The 14804-nt window shown below is 28.7% G+C and overlaps 2 protein-coding genes across 2 annotated transcripts; one reads left to right on the top strand and one right to left on the bottom strand.

Moving 5' to 3' along the window:
• Positions 1 to 722: 722 nt before the first annotated feature.
• Positions 723 to 6396, top strand: PCOAH_00009820 (Tryptophan-rich antigen; the record flags this gene model as incomplete). Its single annotated transcript, XM_020057791.1, has 4 exons — positions 723 to 1018; positions 1150 to 1683; positions 4347 to 4400; positions 5635 to 6396. The coding sequence occupies 4 exons, from the start codon at positions 950 to 952 to the stop codon at positions 6394 to 6396; spliced, it is 1419 nt and encodes a 472-aa protein (XP_019913112.1).
• A 2055-nt stretch (positions 6397 to 8451) lies between these two features.
• Positions 8452 to 14802, bottom strand: PCOAH_00009810 (Uncharacterized protein; the record flags this gene model as incomplete). The annotated part of the gene is made up of 3 exons (XM_020057790.1): positions 8452 to 10050; positions 13573 to 14589; positions 14731 to 14802. The coding sequence occupies 3 exons, from the start codon at positions 14800 to 14802 to the stop codon at positions 8452 to 8454; spliced, it is 2688 nt and encodes an 895-aa protein (XP_019913170.1).
• Between the last annotated feature and the right edge of the window lie 2 nt (positions 14803 to 14804).

Below are 14804 nucleotides of genomic sequence, written 5' to 3'. Positions count from 1 at the left end.
ATGAAATTCATTTATCTTTCATATATATACTTTTTAAATAGAAAAATTCTATTAATTTAAAACACACAAAAAAAAAAAAAAAAAAGGAGTACACATAAAATAATTAAGGATAAAATTTTATCTATTAAAAATAATATATTTATAAAAATTAGAATGATTCTATATTGAATGATTTAAAACAATGGTGGTAGAAAAATTTTTCCCTTTTTTTTACCTATCTAGCTCTGCAGTAAAAAATAAATGATTATTAAAAATATTAGTGCAGATGTTCTCTAACTTTTAAGAATTGTTATTTGAGATTCCATTATTAAATTTTGAAGTAATTAAATTGTCCTCTTAATACTTGAAATTACTTTTTTTCGATTTGTTCTGCTTGCCTGTTTTTTTAATAAAATTATAATTATTCAGTAAGAATGACGTTATTTGTTTTAACCATTAACACAAAAATGTAATTATATATACAAATTGATTATGGCCCTGCTTATAAATTAGTTTATATATATATGATAGCAAAGGATAAAACAATTTTTATGTGCAAATATATATACTAATTTTATGTATAGCGCTTAATTCTCATCTTAGCACACTGATTTATTCTATAATTAAATATAGAACCCTTTAACACCGCGTTCTTCACACTCAAAATTTAGATTTGCCTCTTAGTCACATTTTAGCCTTTCCCGCAAATTCTTTATACTGACAGCAAATTAAAAATATCTCGGTTATATTTTTTTCTTTCTACTTTTTTCTTTCGCTTATTATTCTATAAAACCGCTTCTTAACATGTTTATATATATATGCATGTATACCGATGTGCTTAATAAAATGAGCAAATATATATAGCCAAATATAAATATACTCGTCTGTGTGCAAAAATATTGCGTACCAAAATTTAACAACATGATTAAAGAACTTTATGCGTTATAAAATAATTATATAGAAATATAAAATGGTATCTTTCAGATCAGTTGCCTTATTTAAATTAACCTCTACCTTAATTTTAAGTATCATTCCTACAGTAAGATAGAAACATGGTATATATATGTATACACACATATATGTTCACAACTTCTAAGCACCTCTTAAAAATTATATATTAATATAAAAAAAAAAAAAATTTTTCAATAACACATTTCACAATTTTCGTAGTGCCTGCAAAATGAAAACAACAGCGTTAAGGATTGTCCTCACAACATATTAAATATGGAATCAGCAGAAATAGAAAAAACAGATGAGTGGAAAGAAAACGAGTGGAATAAGTGGAAATTCAAATTAGAAGATAATTGGAAACAGTTTAATTTATCATTAATAGAAGAAAAGAACAAGTGGATCCAGAATATAACAAAGGACTGGAAGGAATGGATGAAAAACATGCAACATAAATGGACGCATTTTATTGAAAATATAGATGAACCGCATAAATCTTATATCCTAGAAAAATCATTAACATGGAATAAAGCCGATTGGGAAAATTGGGTTAATACCGAACTTAAAGGATTCATTGATAACGACTGGCAAGACTGGATTAATAAAATGGAATCACACCTTTACAATTTGATAGAGGGTACATGGGTCCACTGGAGGAGCTATCAAATCTTGACATGGCTCAAGAGCGATTGGAAACATGACGAAAACATATACTGGTTAAGGAAGGAATATATAGAATGGAACAAGCCTTCGAAGGTACAAAACACAGGAGGGTGGCTTAAATGGAAACAAAGAGTGCACAAACAAAGTCTAGAATGGTTTCATTGGGTACAAAATAAAGAGAAAATAATTGAAAATATTAAATGCATAAGTTGGATATTATGGAAAGATGAGAAAAATAAAATTTTTAATCAATGGAAGGAATCTTTTCTCAATAATTTGATACGTGAGGAACAGTGGAATGCTTGGAATAAAGAAGGAAAACAATAATATATGTTCATAAACAAATAATACACAGAAAAAGAAAAAAAAACGTAAAAAATTGAATCTTCTATGAGAACAATGAAAAAATATTTTAAAACCTTAATATATTTCATACAACTCTGGAAATTAAAGAATAATTCTGTGATAAGAAAGATGTAAAATGAAACGTGTTTCATAGTTCCATAACTGTGAAAGTTACTTATAAATATATAAGGAGGCATTTAAATAGTACATAGAAAACAAGAAATGCGTACATATATGCTTCGGACATAACGACGTGTACTAATTCTTTTTAAATTTATGTATTCTGAAATTGCCCATACACAATTCTTCCTTGATTCTTTACACAAACATATATTTTTTTTCTCTTTTTTTACATTTTAATGTAATATATTTTTAACAATATATGTTAGTTTGTCCCTGTCACGTATTACAGGAAAATATATGTGTATAAATCATAATATGTTATACTTGTAATTGTTCCCTATATTATTTGTACATTCATATGTGTATACTTATTTAAACATATTAAGACAATGTTTCTGTAACTTAGGGTATTCTGACAATTAGAATTTGTTCTTCAATTTAATTTATATTTCAGCAAATATACAGCTATTTTCTTATTAAAATTGTGCAGACTGTATATTATATACACACCCTACAGAAATATTTATTCAGGCTTATTCTTTATATAATATGCACAAAAATATATCCTTCGGGCATTACAATATCGTTTATTTTCCTTTTATTTTGTTCATGTATACGCTAAAAAAAGAAAAAAATTAGACATTAAGTATAACGCCATTAAATCAGGATCTATTATGCACATATATACAAGATATTTCTGTTGCTCTTCTAAACAAGTCCAATTATTAATCAACACGAAATATATTTATACAAATTACTCAACCGTCTTCCGATGAACAATGTTCTACTATGCCATATATATATATTGATACAATAGGCACAGTTACTTAAAAGCATTTTATAACAAGTGTGCGAATACCACTCTCCCAACGCCTGAAGTGAAGTATACATATACTTTCATTTTGTTACTTTTCCCAAATTACAATTATTATACTTCACTTCTCTCATACATGTGCTATTCTTAAATAATTTTTCAACTTTCTCCTTATTTAAAGAAAAATCGTATTATTATATCTTGCTCATTTTGTTTTTCTAACGTAAATATAGCCCGTGCTTATTTCCTATTTTTTTTTTTTTTTCTGTCTATAATAATGTGATAAAAAAGAAGTGTTCCGTTATAATTAAACTATCAAATTTTGCTGATATTTGTGGAGATTTTTTCATTTAAATGTATTACTATAGCTCTATTTTTACAGTCATATTTATTATAACAGCATTTTCAGGTTTTTATAATTTTACTTATATCGTACTATTATATGAACTCCATGAAATTACAAAAGGCATATCTTGCCATATAATAACTCCCTTTAAGGCACCCGCTATATTACTATTTTCCTATTTTACCACATAATATAAACAACTTGATCCTTACTCCTTTAACGAGTTTAATAGAACCATTAAAACAAATAATACACATTCATATCAGTCTATATTTTAAGCGTTTTTTGCTAGTGTCTATAATAAAATGAATAATTATGGTGTCCCTTTCCCTAATTTTTCAATTTACGACACCTTGCTAAAACTCCTATCATTTAGTACTCATGTTTGGCATGTTCCCAACACCTTATATTTACAGGACTTATGTTCGTTACACCTTCGCTTATTATTAATATGTATCGCAATTAATGGTTACCCAAATAAAAGGCGCCCCACTTCCTCATACAGTACGTCTATATTAATAAGGCATCCCTTGTATATCATAGATGCCAGATTTTTCTTGAATAATAATCTTCTTTTTTTCTTTTTTTTTGTAATCATTTTAAATAAAAAAAAAAAAAAATCATAACACTTTTTTCATAACAAGGAGAAAGATAATTAACCTGTTTAACTTGAAACATTTCAAATTTCTAATTAAAAAATTGTAAAATGTTTAAGATCCTTTTATGAACTATATTTCAGAATATAAATTGCAGAAACTGTATTTAATTTATTCGTGATAATGCGCACAATAAAGGGAACCCATAATAATTTCTTCGTTTGGCAGAAGAAAAAATTATTTAATCGTTCTATTTTTATCCACACACACTTATTCATCATCATAGGTAACAACTGAAGTTATTTTTTTTAATTATACATTTAAAATAAATTCACACTTTTTACCTTTCGCGTTAATTTATTTTCCTTCTTCTATTGTTGCTTAGAATTCTTGCTTCCCCTATATTTTGTTCACGTTATGCGAAGTACACAGATGCTACAAATATATGCTTCGTAACATAAACGGTTCAACAATACACTTACCAATGGAATTGTAAAAAATAGAACTTACATTTTAACTTCTGTATCGATAGAAAAATGAAAACCCCTTTAAGAACATCTGTCATAAAAGCTACATTAATATAAATGTAATTTTTTACAATGCAATCTATTAATATTTTCGCTTATAAATACCACATGCGAGTAAACAGGTCCATAAAACAGGTCCTGTTCTAATGAATGTTCAATGCCATTTTAGCCAAGTGTTGCCCTTTACCTTGCTGTTTACATCCTAAAAAAGGTTTCACACTGCACTTTTTCCAAAGCAATAAAAACGTTCAATGAATAAAATGAAAAATGAACAAATTAACGCATCAGAATTAATTAAAAAAAATTGATACTTATAAAAAAATGAAATGTGTTTATCTGAACATGCAGGTTCATCCATAATATGTTATGTTTACGGAAGATTTAAAAAAAAAAAAAAAAAAAATCAATTTTAAAATGACTTCCATTCCCGGGGACCATAAGTTCTTGCGTACTAACACTTGCTCACACATAGAAAATTATTCTTTACCCCCAATTGACACAGTTTTTAATTTAAGGTAATATAATTTTAAGATCTTTCTTCTATACTAATTGTAACGAGAAAACTTACATCAAATTTGCATCTACTCCGTGTAACTATTAACGCCCCCCTAGAAAAAAAAGAGTATGAATAAAATATTTATAACTTAATATATATCCACTAGCGTAATAAATATAATAGATCTAGTGTGTAATTAACGCACACTCTGCAGATAATTTTTAAAGCATTTTAGTTATACATAGAATAGTTCTTTCAAAAGGGGAGTGAAGCTCGGCACAAAATGGTTCCTGTACTAACAGATTCTGCTTGTTGCTTAATTCTGTTTTAATATTTAAATTTTTTATTGTTCATTAATTTTTTCCAATTGCTTCTCTTTTGTTCCTTTTTTATGTTACAATATATTTTGTAAAATCCATCATTAGCGAAACAGCTATCACTTCTTTTTTCCTCTTTTTTTGCACCCTAAATTATTAAGTTACACGAAATGTAAAAAAATATATTCAAACATATCACAAATTTTTATTATCCTCAAAATTGAATAGAAAAAAATAAGAAGCATCTATGACATCAAATATAACACATAAATTTAAAAAAAAATGGTTTCTTCCAGATCTATTGCTTTGTTTGCTCTATCGTCTGCTTACCTTTTAAGCGATATTTCTCCAGTAATACAGAAATAACGCACATATGCATATAAACTTCCCCTTTTAATCTTTTTTAACAATATAAATATATGTGCTAAAGGAAAAATTTATAAATTTTCTTAAATATTATTTGTTTTCACTCCTTTTCAGTCCCTTCAATATGAACAATTTAGCTCCACTCCGGATTTAACGAATCCAGTCGAATCGGAACAAGAATGTGCGGCGAATAACGTTACATTGAGTGAAGAACAAAACAATAACTGGATGGTGAAACTCGAAAATGAATGGAAGGATTTTACCTCTTCTTTGGAAAATCAAAAAATCATATGGATGCAAGAAAAAGACAAAGAATGGGATGAATGGCTAGAAATAATGCATGAAAAGTGGACACATTATGACAGAAACTTGAATTCAACATACAAAAATTATATTTTGAAAAAATCCGCAGAATGGGATAATTTTGATTGGGAATATTGGGCCAACACGGAATGGTATGAGCTAATGGAAAAGGATTGGAAAAATTGGATTTATGGAAACAAGTTGAGTTTGAATAAATTAATAGACAATAAATGGATCAATTGGAGTAACGAAAAAATGGCGGAGTGGCTAATTCAGGAGTTGAATGATGAGGAAGATTCCTACACACAGGCAACAACAATTGGAGAGATTTCCAGCGCAGAAGAAAGTGATGAAAATTTGTCCAGCTTGGACGATAAAATATTTAGTAAAAATGAAGAATGGGAACATTGGACTGATAGTAAAGAGAAACTAATTAAAGAAATAAAGAACTCTAATTGGTCAGAATGGAAAAATAATAAATATGCCTTGTTTAACCAGTGGAGAGAGTCCTTTATAAAAAAATGGATAAGGGAAAAGCAGTGGGAAATAATGGTTAACAGTCAGAAAAATTAACTTCAAAAATAGGATTATTGGTGTAAGAACAAGGGGAGTTATAGGACGAACAGCAAATTCCTTCTTCGCCACCAAGCACTCATTTGAACAGTTAGCACGTAAGCGAATAGAAGATTAAAAAAATTCAATCATATATTTGACTGCCCATAAAACAACAATTCTTAAAAATCCTCTTCCTCCATGATGAAAAAAATAAGTAATTTTAAAATGGCATAAGAGGACACATGCGCCTGTACATATGCACATACAATAAGAATAAATATACATCCACAAGGGGAACACTTTGCGAACAATCGTCTTTTTCCCAATAGAACTTGGCTATTATCTGCCACTATAAATTTAGCTTCAATAAATTTTATCCCAAAATATAAATCTACACATAATTATAACATTCGAATGTTGTCAGTGTGTACAACCATTATTCCATATTTGTGAAAGAGTTATTTTAAAACGGATAATAGTAGAAGAAAGGAAAATAATTTTATCAGTCCTGGATCATAAGACAGAATCCCAAGTACAGAAGGTATAAATAATAGTTGAAAAATGCTACTAAACAATACAAGCAATAACAGAAATTGCGTACGATTTGGTTAATTTAAATATTATACGAGTTAATATTGGGAAATATTTTCTTCTCCTATTATGCATTAGTTATCATAAAAGGGTATTAATAAGTCAATAAATATTACTATGAAAAAACTTATCTCATATACAGTTTGCACCATCTTCGATGACAAACAACTGCACATAACTGTGTTGACATGAATTATAATCGCAAATATTTAAACTTCCAATTATTATTTTATACATAGAAATGATAACAATGTGAGCCAATGTGCAAATATTAGCCTCCCATGGCAGTAACGCAATTTCATAAGCATTAAACTAGAATAAATAAAAGATGTATTAGTTCTGACCTTCCTCTTTCCTATGTTCCATCATATTATACAGGAGCATGCTTAACAAATTTCATGTAACCATGCAGATAATTATAGCTCAATAGCTGCAAAAATTTACAAATTTCTTTTGCTACTTAATTAATATTACTATACATAGTGAAGTTTCCATTTTTATTCACTTATATTGTGTGCTAAACTAATAAAAAGAGGCAATGTTACTTACTGTGCTTTAATAGCTCCTCAACAGTAGGTAACCAACCTACTGATTTAATAGTGCCCTAAGAATAAGACCACGCTACGTATATTTATCTTAATATATGTTAATTTTCTAGAATGTACATCATCACTACAATGTTCGGTGCGCACACAATATAGTAAATATCATTTGACAATATATGAGTATAACCCAAATAGTAATATAGTGTAATTAACTCATTAAAGGGTAAAAATTGACTACATAATGATGACAGTATTTTTTAAGGATGTTCCACTTACGAATGTCACTCAGATTTTTAACGTAATCACCATCAATAATGTATTTTCTCCAGTAGCCATATTAAAAAATATGCATTAAATTTTCTCATTAAATAATTAAAATTATACATATATATGTATCATATTTCATCGAATTCGTTTTGCAAAACGAGACAGGACATCTTGTCCATATTTTACTGTAAAAGCATACGAGAATTTTTTAATTGTCCAATGTTCATTTCTTACTAAAACAATTAAAAAAATTATAAATATGCTGGAAAGGTAAAGATATAAATTAATTCAATAATTAATAAAAGTGTATTCATTAATCTGTTTGACAAAATAATAATAATATATGCGTAAATATATAGCCAACATATCTGTCCATATATAACTTTTATTGATATAGATATATATGCACACCATCCCAGTGTAAAGTTATGCATTTCTTGCATTTGCTGTACAATAACAGTTTAACAATTTGAATATGACCAAAAAAAAAAAAAAAAAAAAATATAAAAATATTTATATATTTTTAAACAAAACATTAAATTATAAAAAATGTACTTCCAATTTGTAATGTGGAAGGACACAAGCATAATTCGTATTAAGATTAAGCATATATATATTTTTGCTGTATTGTAGGAAATTCGTTGTGTACATATTTTCTACCTCATAACAATTAAGAATTACGAGATTCCATGATAAGAGCTATAAGATCACTCAGATTTTTGATTTGGGGGAGCTCCTCCTCCCCATCTGTATTTTCCCCATCTGTATTTTCCCCATCTGTATTTTCCCCATCTGTATTTTCCCCTTCTGCATTTTCCCCATCTGCAATATCCCCTTCGGGATGTTCCTCCTCTTTTTCAAATTTCATTAAAAACTTTTCCAAGAGATCTAGATAATCCAAAAAACCGGGATTTTCAATTCCTTTTCTTTTAAATTGATATCTTATCGATCTCTTTATATTTCCTATAAAAAATGAAATACCCATCATGATTATAAAACCAGTGACAAATGTAGGTGCATTAGACACCTGCGAAATAACTATTCCTATTGCAATAATCATAATGGGTATTATGAAGAAGAAAGCTTTGTATGCAAAATTTATCAGCTGATATTCCCTTTTACTAATGCTTGGATCCTTCTTATATTCGTCTACCATACCATACGCCTTGAACATTAGTTTCTCAACATATTTATCTATTCTTTTATTAATTTTCTCTATTATCAGACCTATAATATTTATATATCTCAATATCTTTCCAAATTTTTTCAAAACAAAGATTATTTTTTTTTTTATTTTTTTCCTCCTTAATTTTGACTTAAGCTTTTTATCATCTATTTCATCTTCCTCAAGTTGCCTGTCATCAATAACATCTGGAGTAATGGAGTCTAAATTCCCTAATTTATCATCATCTCCTTCTGCAGCAATGTTTTCTATACTTTCTTTTCGTTTAGAGTCATCGTCATTGTTAATCAACTCATCCTTATCTTCCAGAGCTTTCTGTAGTATAAGCTCTATATTTACTTTTCCTTTTTTTTCTTCTTTTTTCTCTAAAAAAACCTCAACATTTATAGCTCTTTTTTTTGGCTCTTTATTTTCACATTCTTCATCAACATTTACTTCTTCAACTTCGTAAACTAATTTATCCTTACCTGTCTGCTCATCCCCTTCTACTTCCACTTTTTCTGTAGATATATTTTTATTATCACTTCTCTGGTCATCACTTTCTGCCCCCAATTCCGCTTTTGCATCTGCTTCAGTCAATTCATTTTCGCTTCTCTGGTCGTCACTTGTTGTCCCCACTTCCGCCTTTGCATCTGCTTCAGTCAATTCATTTTCGCTTCTCCGGTCATCACTTGTTTCCCCCACTTCTACAGTTATTACATTCTCGCCTTTCTGACCCTGTTTTTTTTCCTTTTCTTCGTTCTTTATTTTATTTCCATTTTTTAATTCACTTTTAATTTTTAGGTTACCGTTTTTTCCTTTTTCCTTTTTTGATTCATGTCCAAATTTTAAATTCAAACATTTTTCATCTTCACTCTTTGATGAATTCCCACTTTTTACCTTGCCCCGTTCTGCTGCTTCCTTGTCTAACTGATTTTCACCTTTTAGAAGAACACTTTTTCTCCGTGTATTATATCCCAGCTGTTCTTTTAAACCTTCCTCATCTACTTTAGTAATGAGTTCGTGCCTGCCTAATAATCGATTATGCCTTAGATCCAGAGTAGTGTCTATGCTATGCCCCGTATGTAATGTTTTACTAATTGTTCCCTAAGTAAAGTTTCATGCAAAAAAGGATCGTTATGAAAAAGAGTGCACAATCTTGCAAATGTATAAAAAATTTTATTTTTAAAAAGAACATCCAGGAGGGAGTTAAAATAAACAGGAATGTTATCTATACCTCATTGTTCCAATACTGACATATCCAAAGCAAAAGAGAAAGTATAAGAGTCTTTTTAAAAAGGAAGCAACTACTTATTTCTTTCTTCAGGTAGTCCTTTAACGTAATCATATTATCAACGGACACAGTATGTTAAAATAATTTTTAAATTATCAACCATATAATGTAAACGCTACAATTACGTTATTCCCTTTTCATTATTTTTTATTTTGTATTAAAAAGGTAAAATAAATCTGTGAATTATTCGTACATCCTGGTACACATATATGCCTATATATATACGTATACATGTATGTTTATCGCATAATTCGTAATGGGGTAACAAAATAGACGGGCATTAGTCAAAAATGTACTACTGAAACATTTGTACAAGTCCTTTTAGAACAAGATAACTTTTCCCCTCGAATGAAGTATATACAAATGGGTTTATAAATAAAAAAAAATATATATGTTCACATATATAACAACCATTATGCAGAATAACGATTAAAGCTTTTCTTTTTCTAGTTATTCGAAAAAAAAAAAGGTTCATACTATTAACATATTAAATTTAGTTAAAACGTACTTAAACAAATGACAAAATTGGGGTTTAACAGAATTCATAGAAATTTTATTACTAAACATTAAAAATCACAATGTCGCACATGTTTACAACATTAGTTTTTATAAATAAACAAATAAATACCATTAATTATACCATTATAATAAGAAACATAAACGGGAAAAAATAGTAAATTTTTCTTAAATTCGTTATCTAATTTTTATTCTAAAAAAACTAGGTTAGTATAACTAAGTCCTGTATTATTTTTTAAAAAAATGAAACCTATATTAAAAAAAAAAAAATTTCCAAAACCCCAGCGGGTGTAAAAAAAACAACATTATTTTGTATTTAAAAAAATTTTGACGGAATTGTTTCTTCCCTTTTTTGCCTCATTATTTTTTAATATTAGAATTTTCACCTAATAATTTGGAATGCTTTTTTTCTATTTTTTCATAGAATAAATACATATATTTTCATCATGTATTAATTACTCCCAAATTCAAAATTTCGTAAATTCAGAACACCCCAATTTTTTCTTATTCCTCCAACATATAAATATAAATTCGTCTTTTAAGCTCAAGATTTTAAGGAAAAGAAAAGGTTCTGAATTAAAGTTTACTCAGGACGGAATAAATTCATGACAGTGCAATAATAAAATTTTCGCAAAAATTTCCCCAAATGAAACAACAATTTTACCAAAAAAAAAAAAATATAGCATGCAACAGGAAAATATCTTTTTAGGTATGCTAAATCAATATCAGCATAATTTGCGAAATGCCTAGCTTTGTAATTTTTCTGATTAAATGTCAAAAAAAAATTTCATAAATTAGATCATTTTTAATAGCATAAAAATATAATAACATTCAAGGGAAAAAAGAAAAGATATAATTTATGGGCTAATATGCAACAGTCGGTACGGGAAAAATAGCATTCAAAACAAATTTATATTTATCTTCATTTCCATATTTATATGTGCAACGGCGCAATTTAATCTGCAAAAAATTTTGTGTTCGTTTCTCACAAGTGCATATTTTTCTTAGATAAAATTAATAGGCATAAAATGAGAAAAACAAATTAATATATTTAAAATGATCCCCTTTATTTTTAAGAAAAAATAAAATAAATAAAATAAAAGCCTCTTCATAAACCTTTTCTCATCGTTTAGCATTTTTCAAACGGTCGCAAGGCAGTATTATCTGTTGAGTTTTCCCATTTCGTAAAAAAAAAAAAAAAATAGTTTTCGTCTCACGAAATAGGAAACAAATCGTGTTTATAATTAATAAAAATATGAATAACAAATCTGATAAACAAGCTTCCAAATAATCGATTAAAATAAAGAATATTACAAAAGAAAAAACACAAAAAAATGTGCACTACGCAATATGCGTATAATTACCTTAACAAAACAAGGTGTATAATAATGTTTACGTATTTGTGTAAATATATATATGCACACGCACGGGCGTATTATTGTTGGATATGATTAAGCTCCCTTGAATCTTTCACAGGTTACTCAAAGTAACTTTTAAATGTGTCCACATTATCGTTAAAGATTAGTTTTCCCTTCTTTCTAAGAAACGCTTTATATATTCTAAAATCTTAATTATAATGAACAAAAGTAATATACCATCTAAGAAAGCAAGAACCATAAGGACAGAAAATAAGGCTTCTATTTTTATAAACCCCCCAAATAAAATAACAAGCAATGCGAGGTGTGTAGCCAACATTAACCCGTCAATCTTAAATCTTATTTTTACTAAAGTCTTATCATCAATAGCTTCATCATCAATACAATAATCCACGTAATTCAATGTGCTGAAGAATTTTTTTCAATATAAAAATCTTCCTTTTTGAAATGATTACATGCCGAAAATTCTCTCCGTTGAAATATGCTCATAAATATTTTATCATTTTCATCTTCTGTATCACTGTTTTATCTGCTAATTTTATTTTTCCAACTCTACTTAAAAGAAAGTGAGCAAATGGAACGGGCCAGCAAAAAAGTTCAAGCTAGTAAGTGGCGACGAATGAAATAGTAGATTCCCCATAATGTGAATAGAAAAAGCGTTGAAAAAAAAAATGACATTTACTTGGAAACATATGTGCGCAAAAGGAAAATAAAATTTGTCTAATTAAGCAACACCACACGTGAACCATATTAAGAAAAAAAAAAAAAAAATGCAAAACAACTGAAAACACACTTGGAATAATTTCATTCTTATGTTCCTTCTTATGAGCACCGTTTCTCAATTTTTCTAACCCCGCTTTTTTATAAAAGCTAAAATATCAGTTTTTAAATATTAAAAAAAATGCAAAAAGTTAGTTTCCTTTAAGTAAAAATAAGAAATACTCTTAATTAACCTTAAAACAGTAAAAAACAAAAAAAGTAAATGAACACATTTGGTGACGACAAACATACATCACCAAATGATTCCACGCCGTTGTAGCAACTTCCATTTCGCAGGAAAGTATATTTTACAAGTGCTCATATGTATATATGTCCACATGTGCCTGCAAATTACGCAATTTGTGGGGAGGCCCTAAGTAAACACTGGAGATGCTACACGTGTAAAATCATCAAAACATTATTGGGATCCAAAAAAAAAAAAGAATCATACGTAAGAAGATATCATTTTCCAGTATCAAATACAACGAAAATATCATTTAAATGCTATTAAGAAAAAAAAAAATTTTGAGCATTCAAATTTGAAACAAATTAAAACAAGGAAAATTTCCCCAAATTTTCAGAAATAGCTAGCTACTACCGGTAAAAATCAAGGGCTCAAAATTAATTATAGACGTGGAAAAACCAACTAACAATTCATTTTATGCATCTTTTAAAGCTTCTCACGTAATCCATGAAATGAGGATTATGTATACCGTGGGATCTCAGATCATATTTCAAAATCTTTACAAGGATGTAAAAAAATATTATAAAGCTCAAGGCGGCAAATCCAAAGATCACAGAATGCAAACTTTCCTCCGCGTAAAGTCCCAGTGAGGATAATGCGATTACAAAGGGTAAGGCAAGTATGGCACCATATTTCTTAATTTTCAGCAGTCTATATTGATTTTTGCTAATATTTGGATTGTATTCACATTCATCTATGTAACTGCACGTTTCAAATAATTTTTTTTCTATTTGAGAATCCAACATTCCTACAGGGTTAGGTACGACTACCTTCCTTTCCCTAATGCGTTTCATACTGTCTAAGGCGGAGTTCACATCAGCGTTGTATTTTGTTTTGATAAAATCTCCAATTTCTCTTAAAACCTTTTGATGCTCCACCATTTTATGTACTTCTGGGTTGATTATCTTCTGTTCCTTTAATTTCTCCTTCATCATATTCATTTTTGCAAGTGCTTCATCTAACCTCTTTTTATATTCCGCCATATTGGTCATTTCTGCTTTCAGCGCTTTCTCCTTCATTGATTTTATATTTTCGACAGTTTCTCCAAATTTCTTTGTATGATCTCCTATATTAATCATTTTGATATTCTCTACTTTTTGCTTAGAAAGATTAAGCTGTTCCTCAATTTCTTTTATTTTTTTTTTAAAAGCTACACAATTTGATATTCCTGTGTTCTCAGTTTTTTCTAATATATCCTTGTCGACGGAATAGCTTAAATTTTGTCCATCCTGTAATGATGTTTCTTCCTTCACATCATTTGGCGGGGACTCTTCATACACAGTTTCAACATCACTTGGACTTTCTGATTTTCGCTCTTCACTTTTACACAGGTCCGATTCTGAGTCACATGAGGATTCATGTTCCGTGCCGATTTCTGCTAATAAGAGTCTACTAGTTCTCACTTGGGATGTCGCAGCAGTAGCGTTCCTCGTTTCTAGGTTTACACTACATGAACTCTAAAAAAAAAAATTATAACGAATGCATGATTGTTTAGTGAAAGAAAATGTCCTAATGTCACATCGATACCTAGAATTGTATGCATCCTTAGAACAAATATAATGAGCATGTTGAAATGTTATTATACATATAATACATACCAAGCCGTTATCGTACTGACATGCTAATGGCAAAAAGACTAGCATAGAAATTTTCGGCAAAATGGCAAGCATGT

The sequence above is a fragment of the Plasmodium coatneyi genome, chromosome 4, assembly GCF_001680005.1.
Source record: "Plasmodium coatneyi strain Hackeri chromosome 4, complete sequence".
Classification (NCBI taxonomy): domain Eukaryota; phylum Apicomplexa; class Aconoidasida; order Haemosporida; family Plasmodiidae; genus Plasmodium; species Plasmodium coatneyi.
Note: the sequence above shows the minus strand (reverse complement) of the source record. Positions and strands in the feature narration are given on the sequence as shown.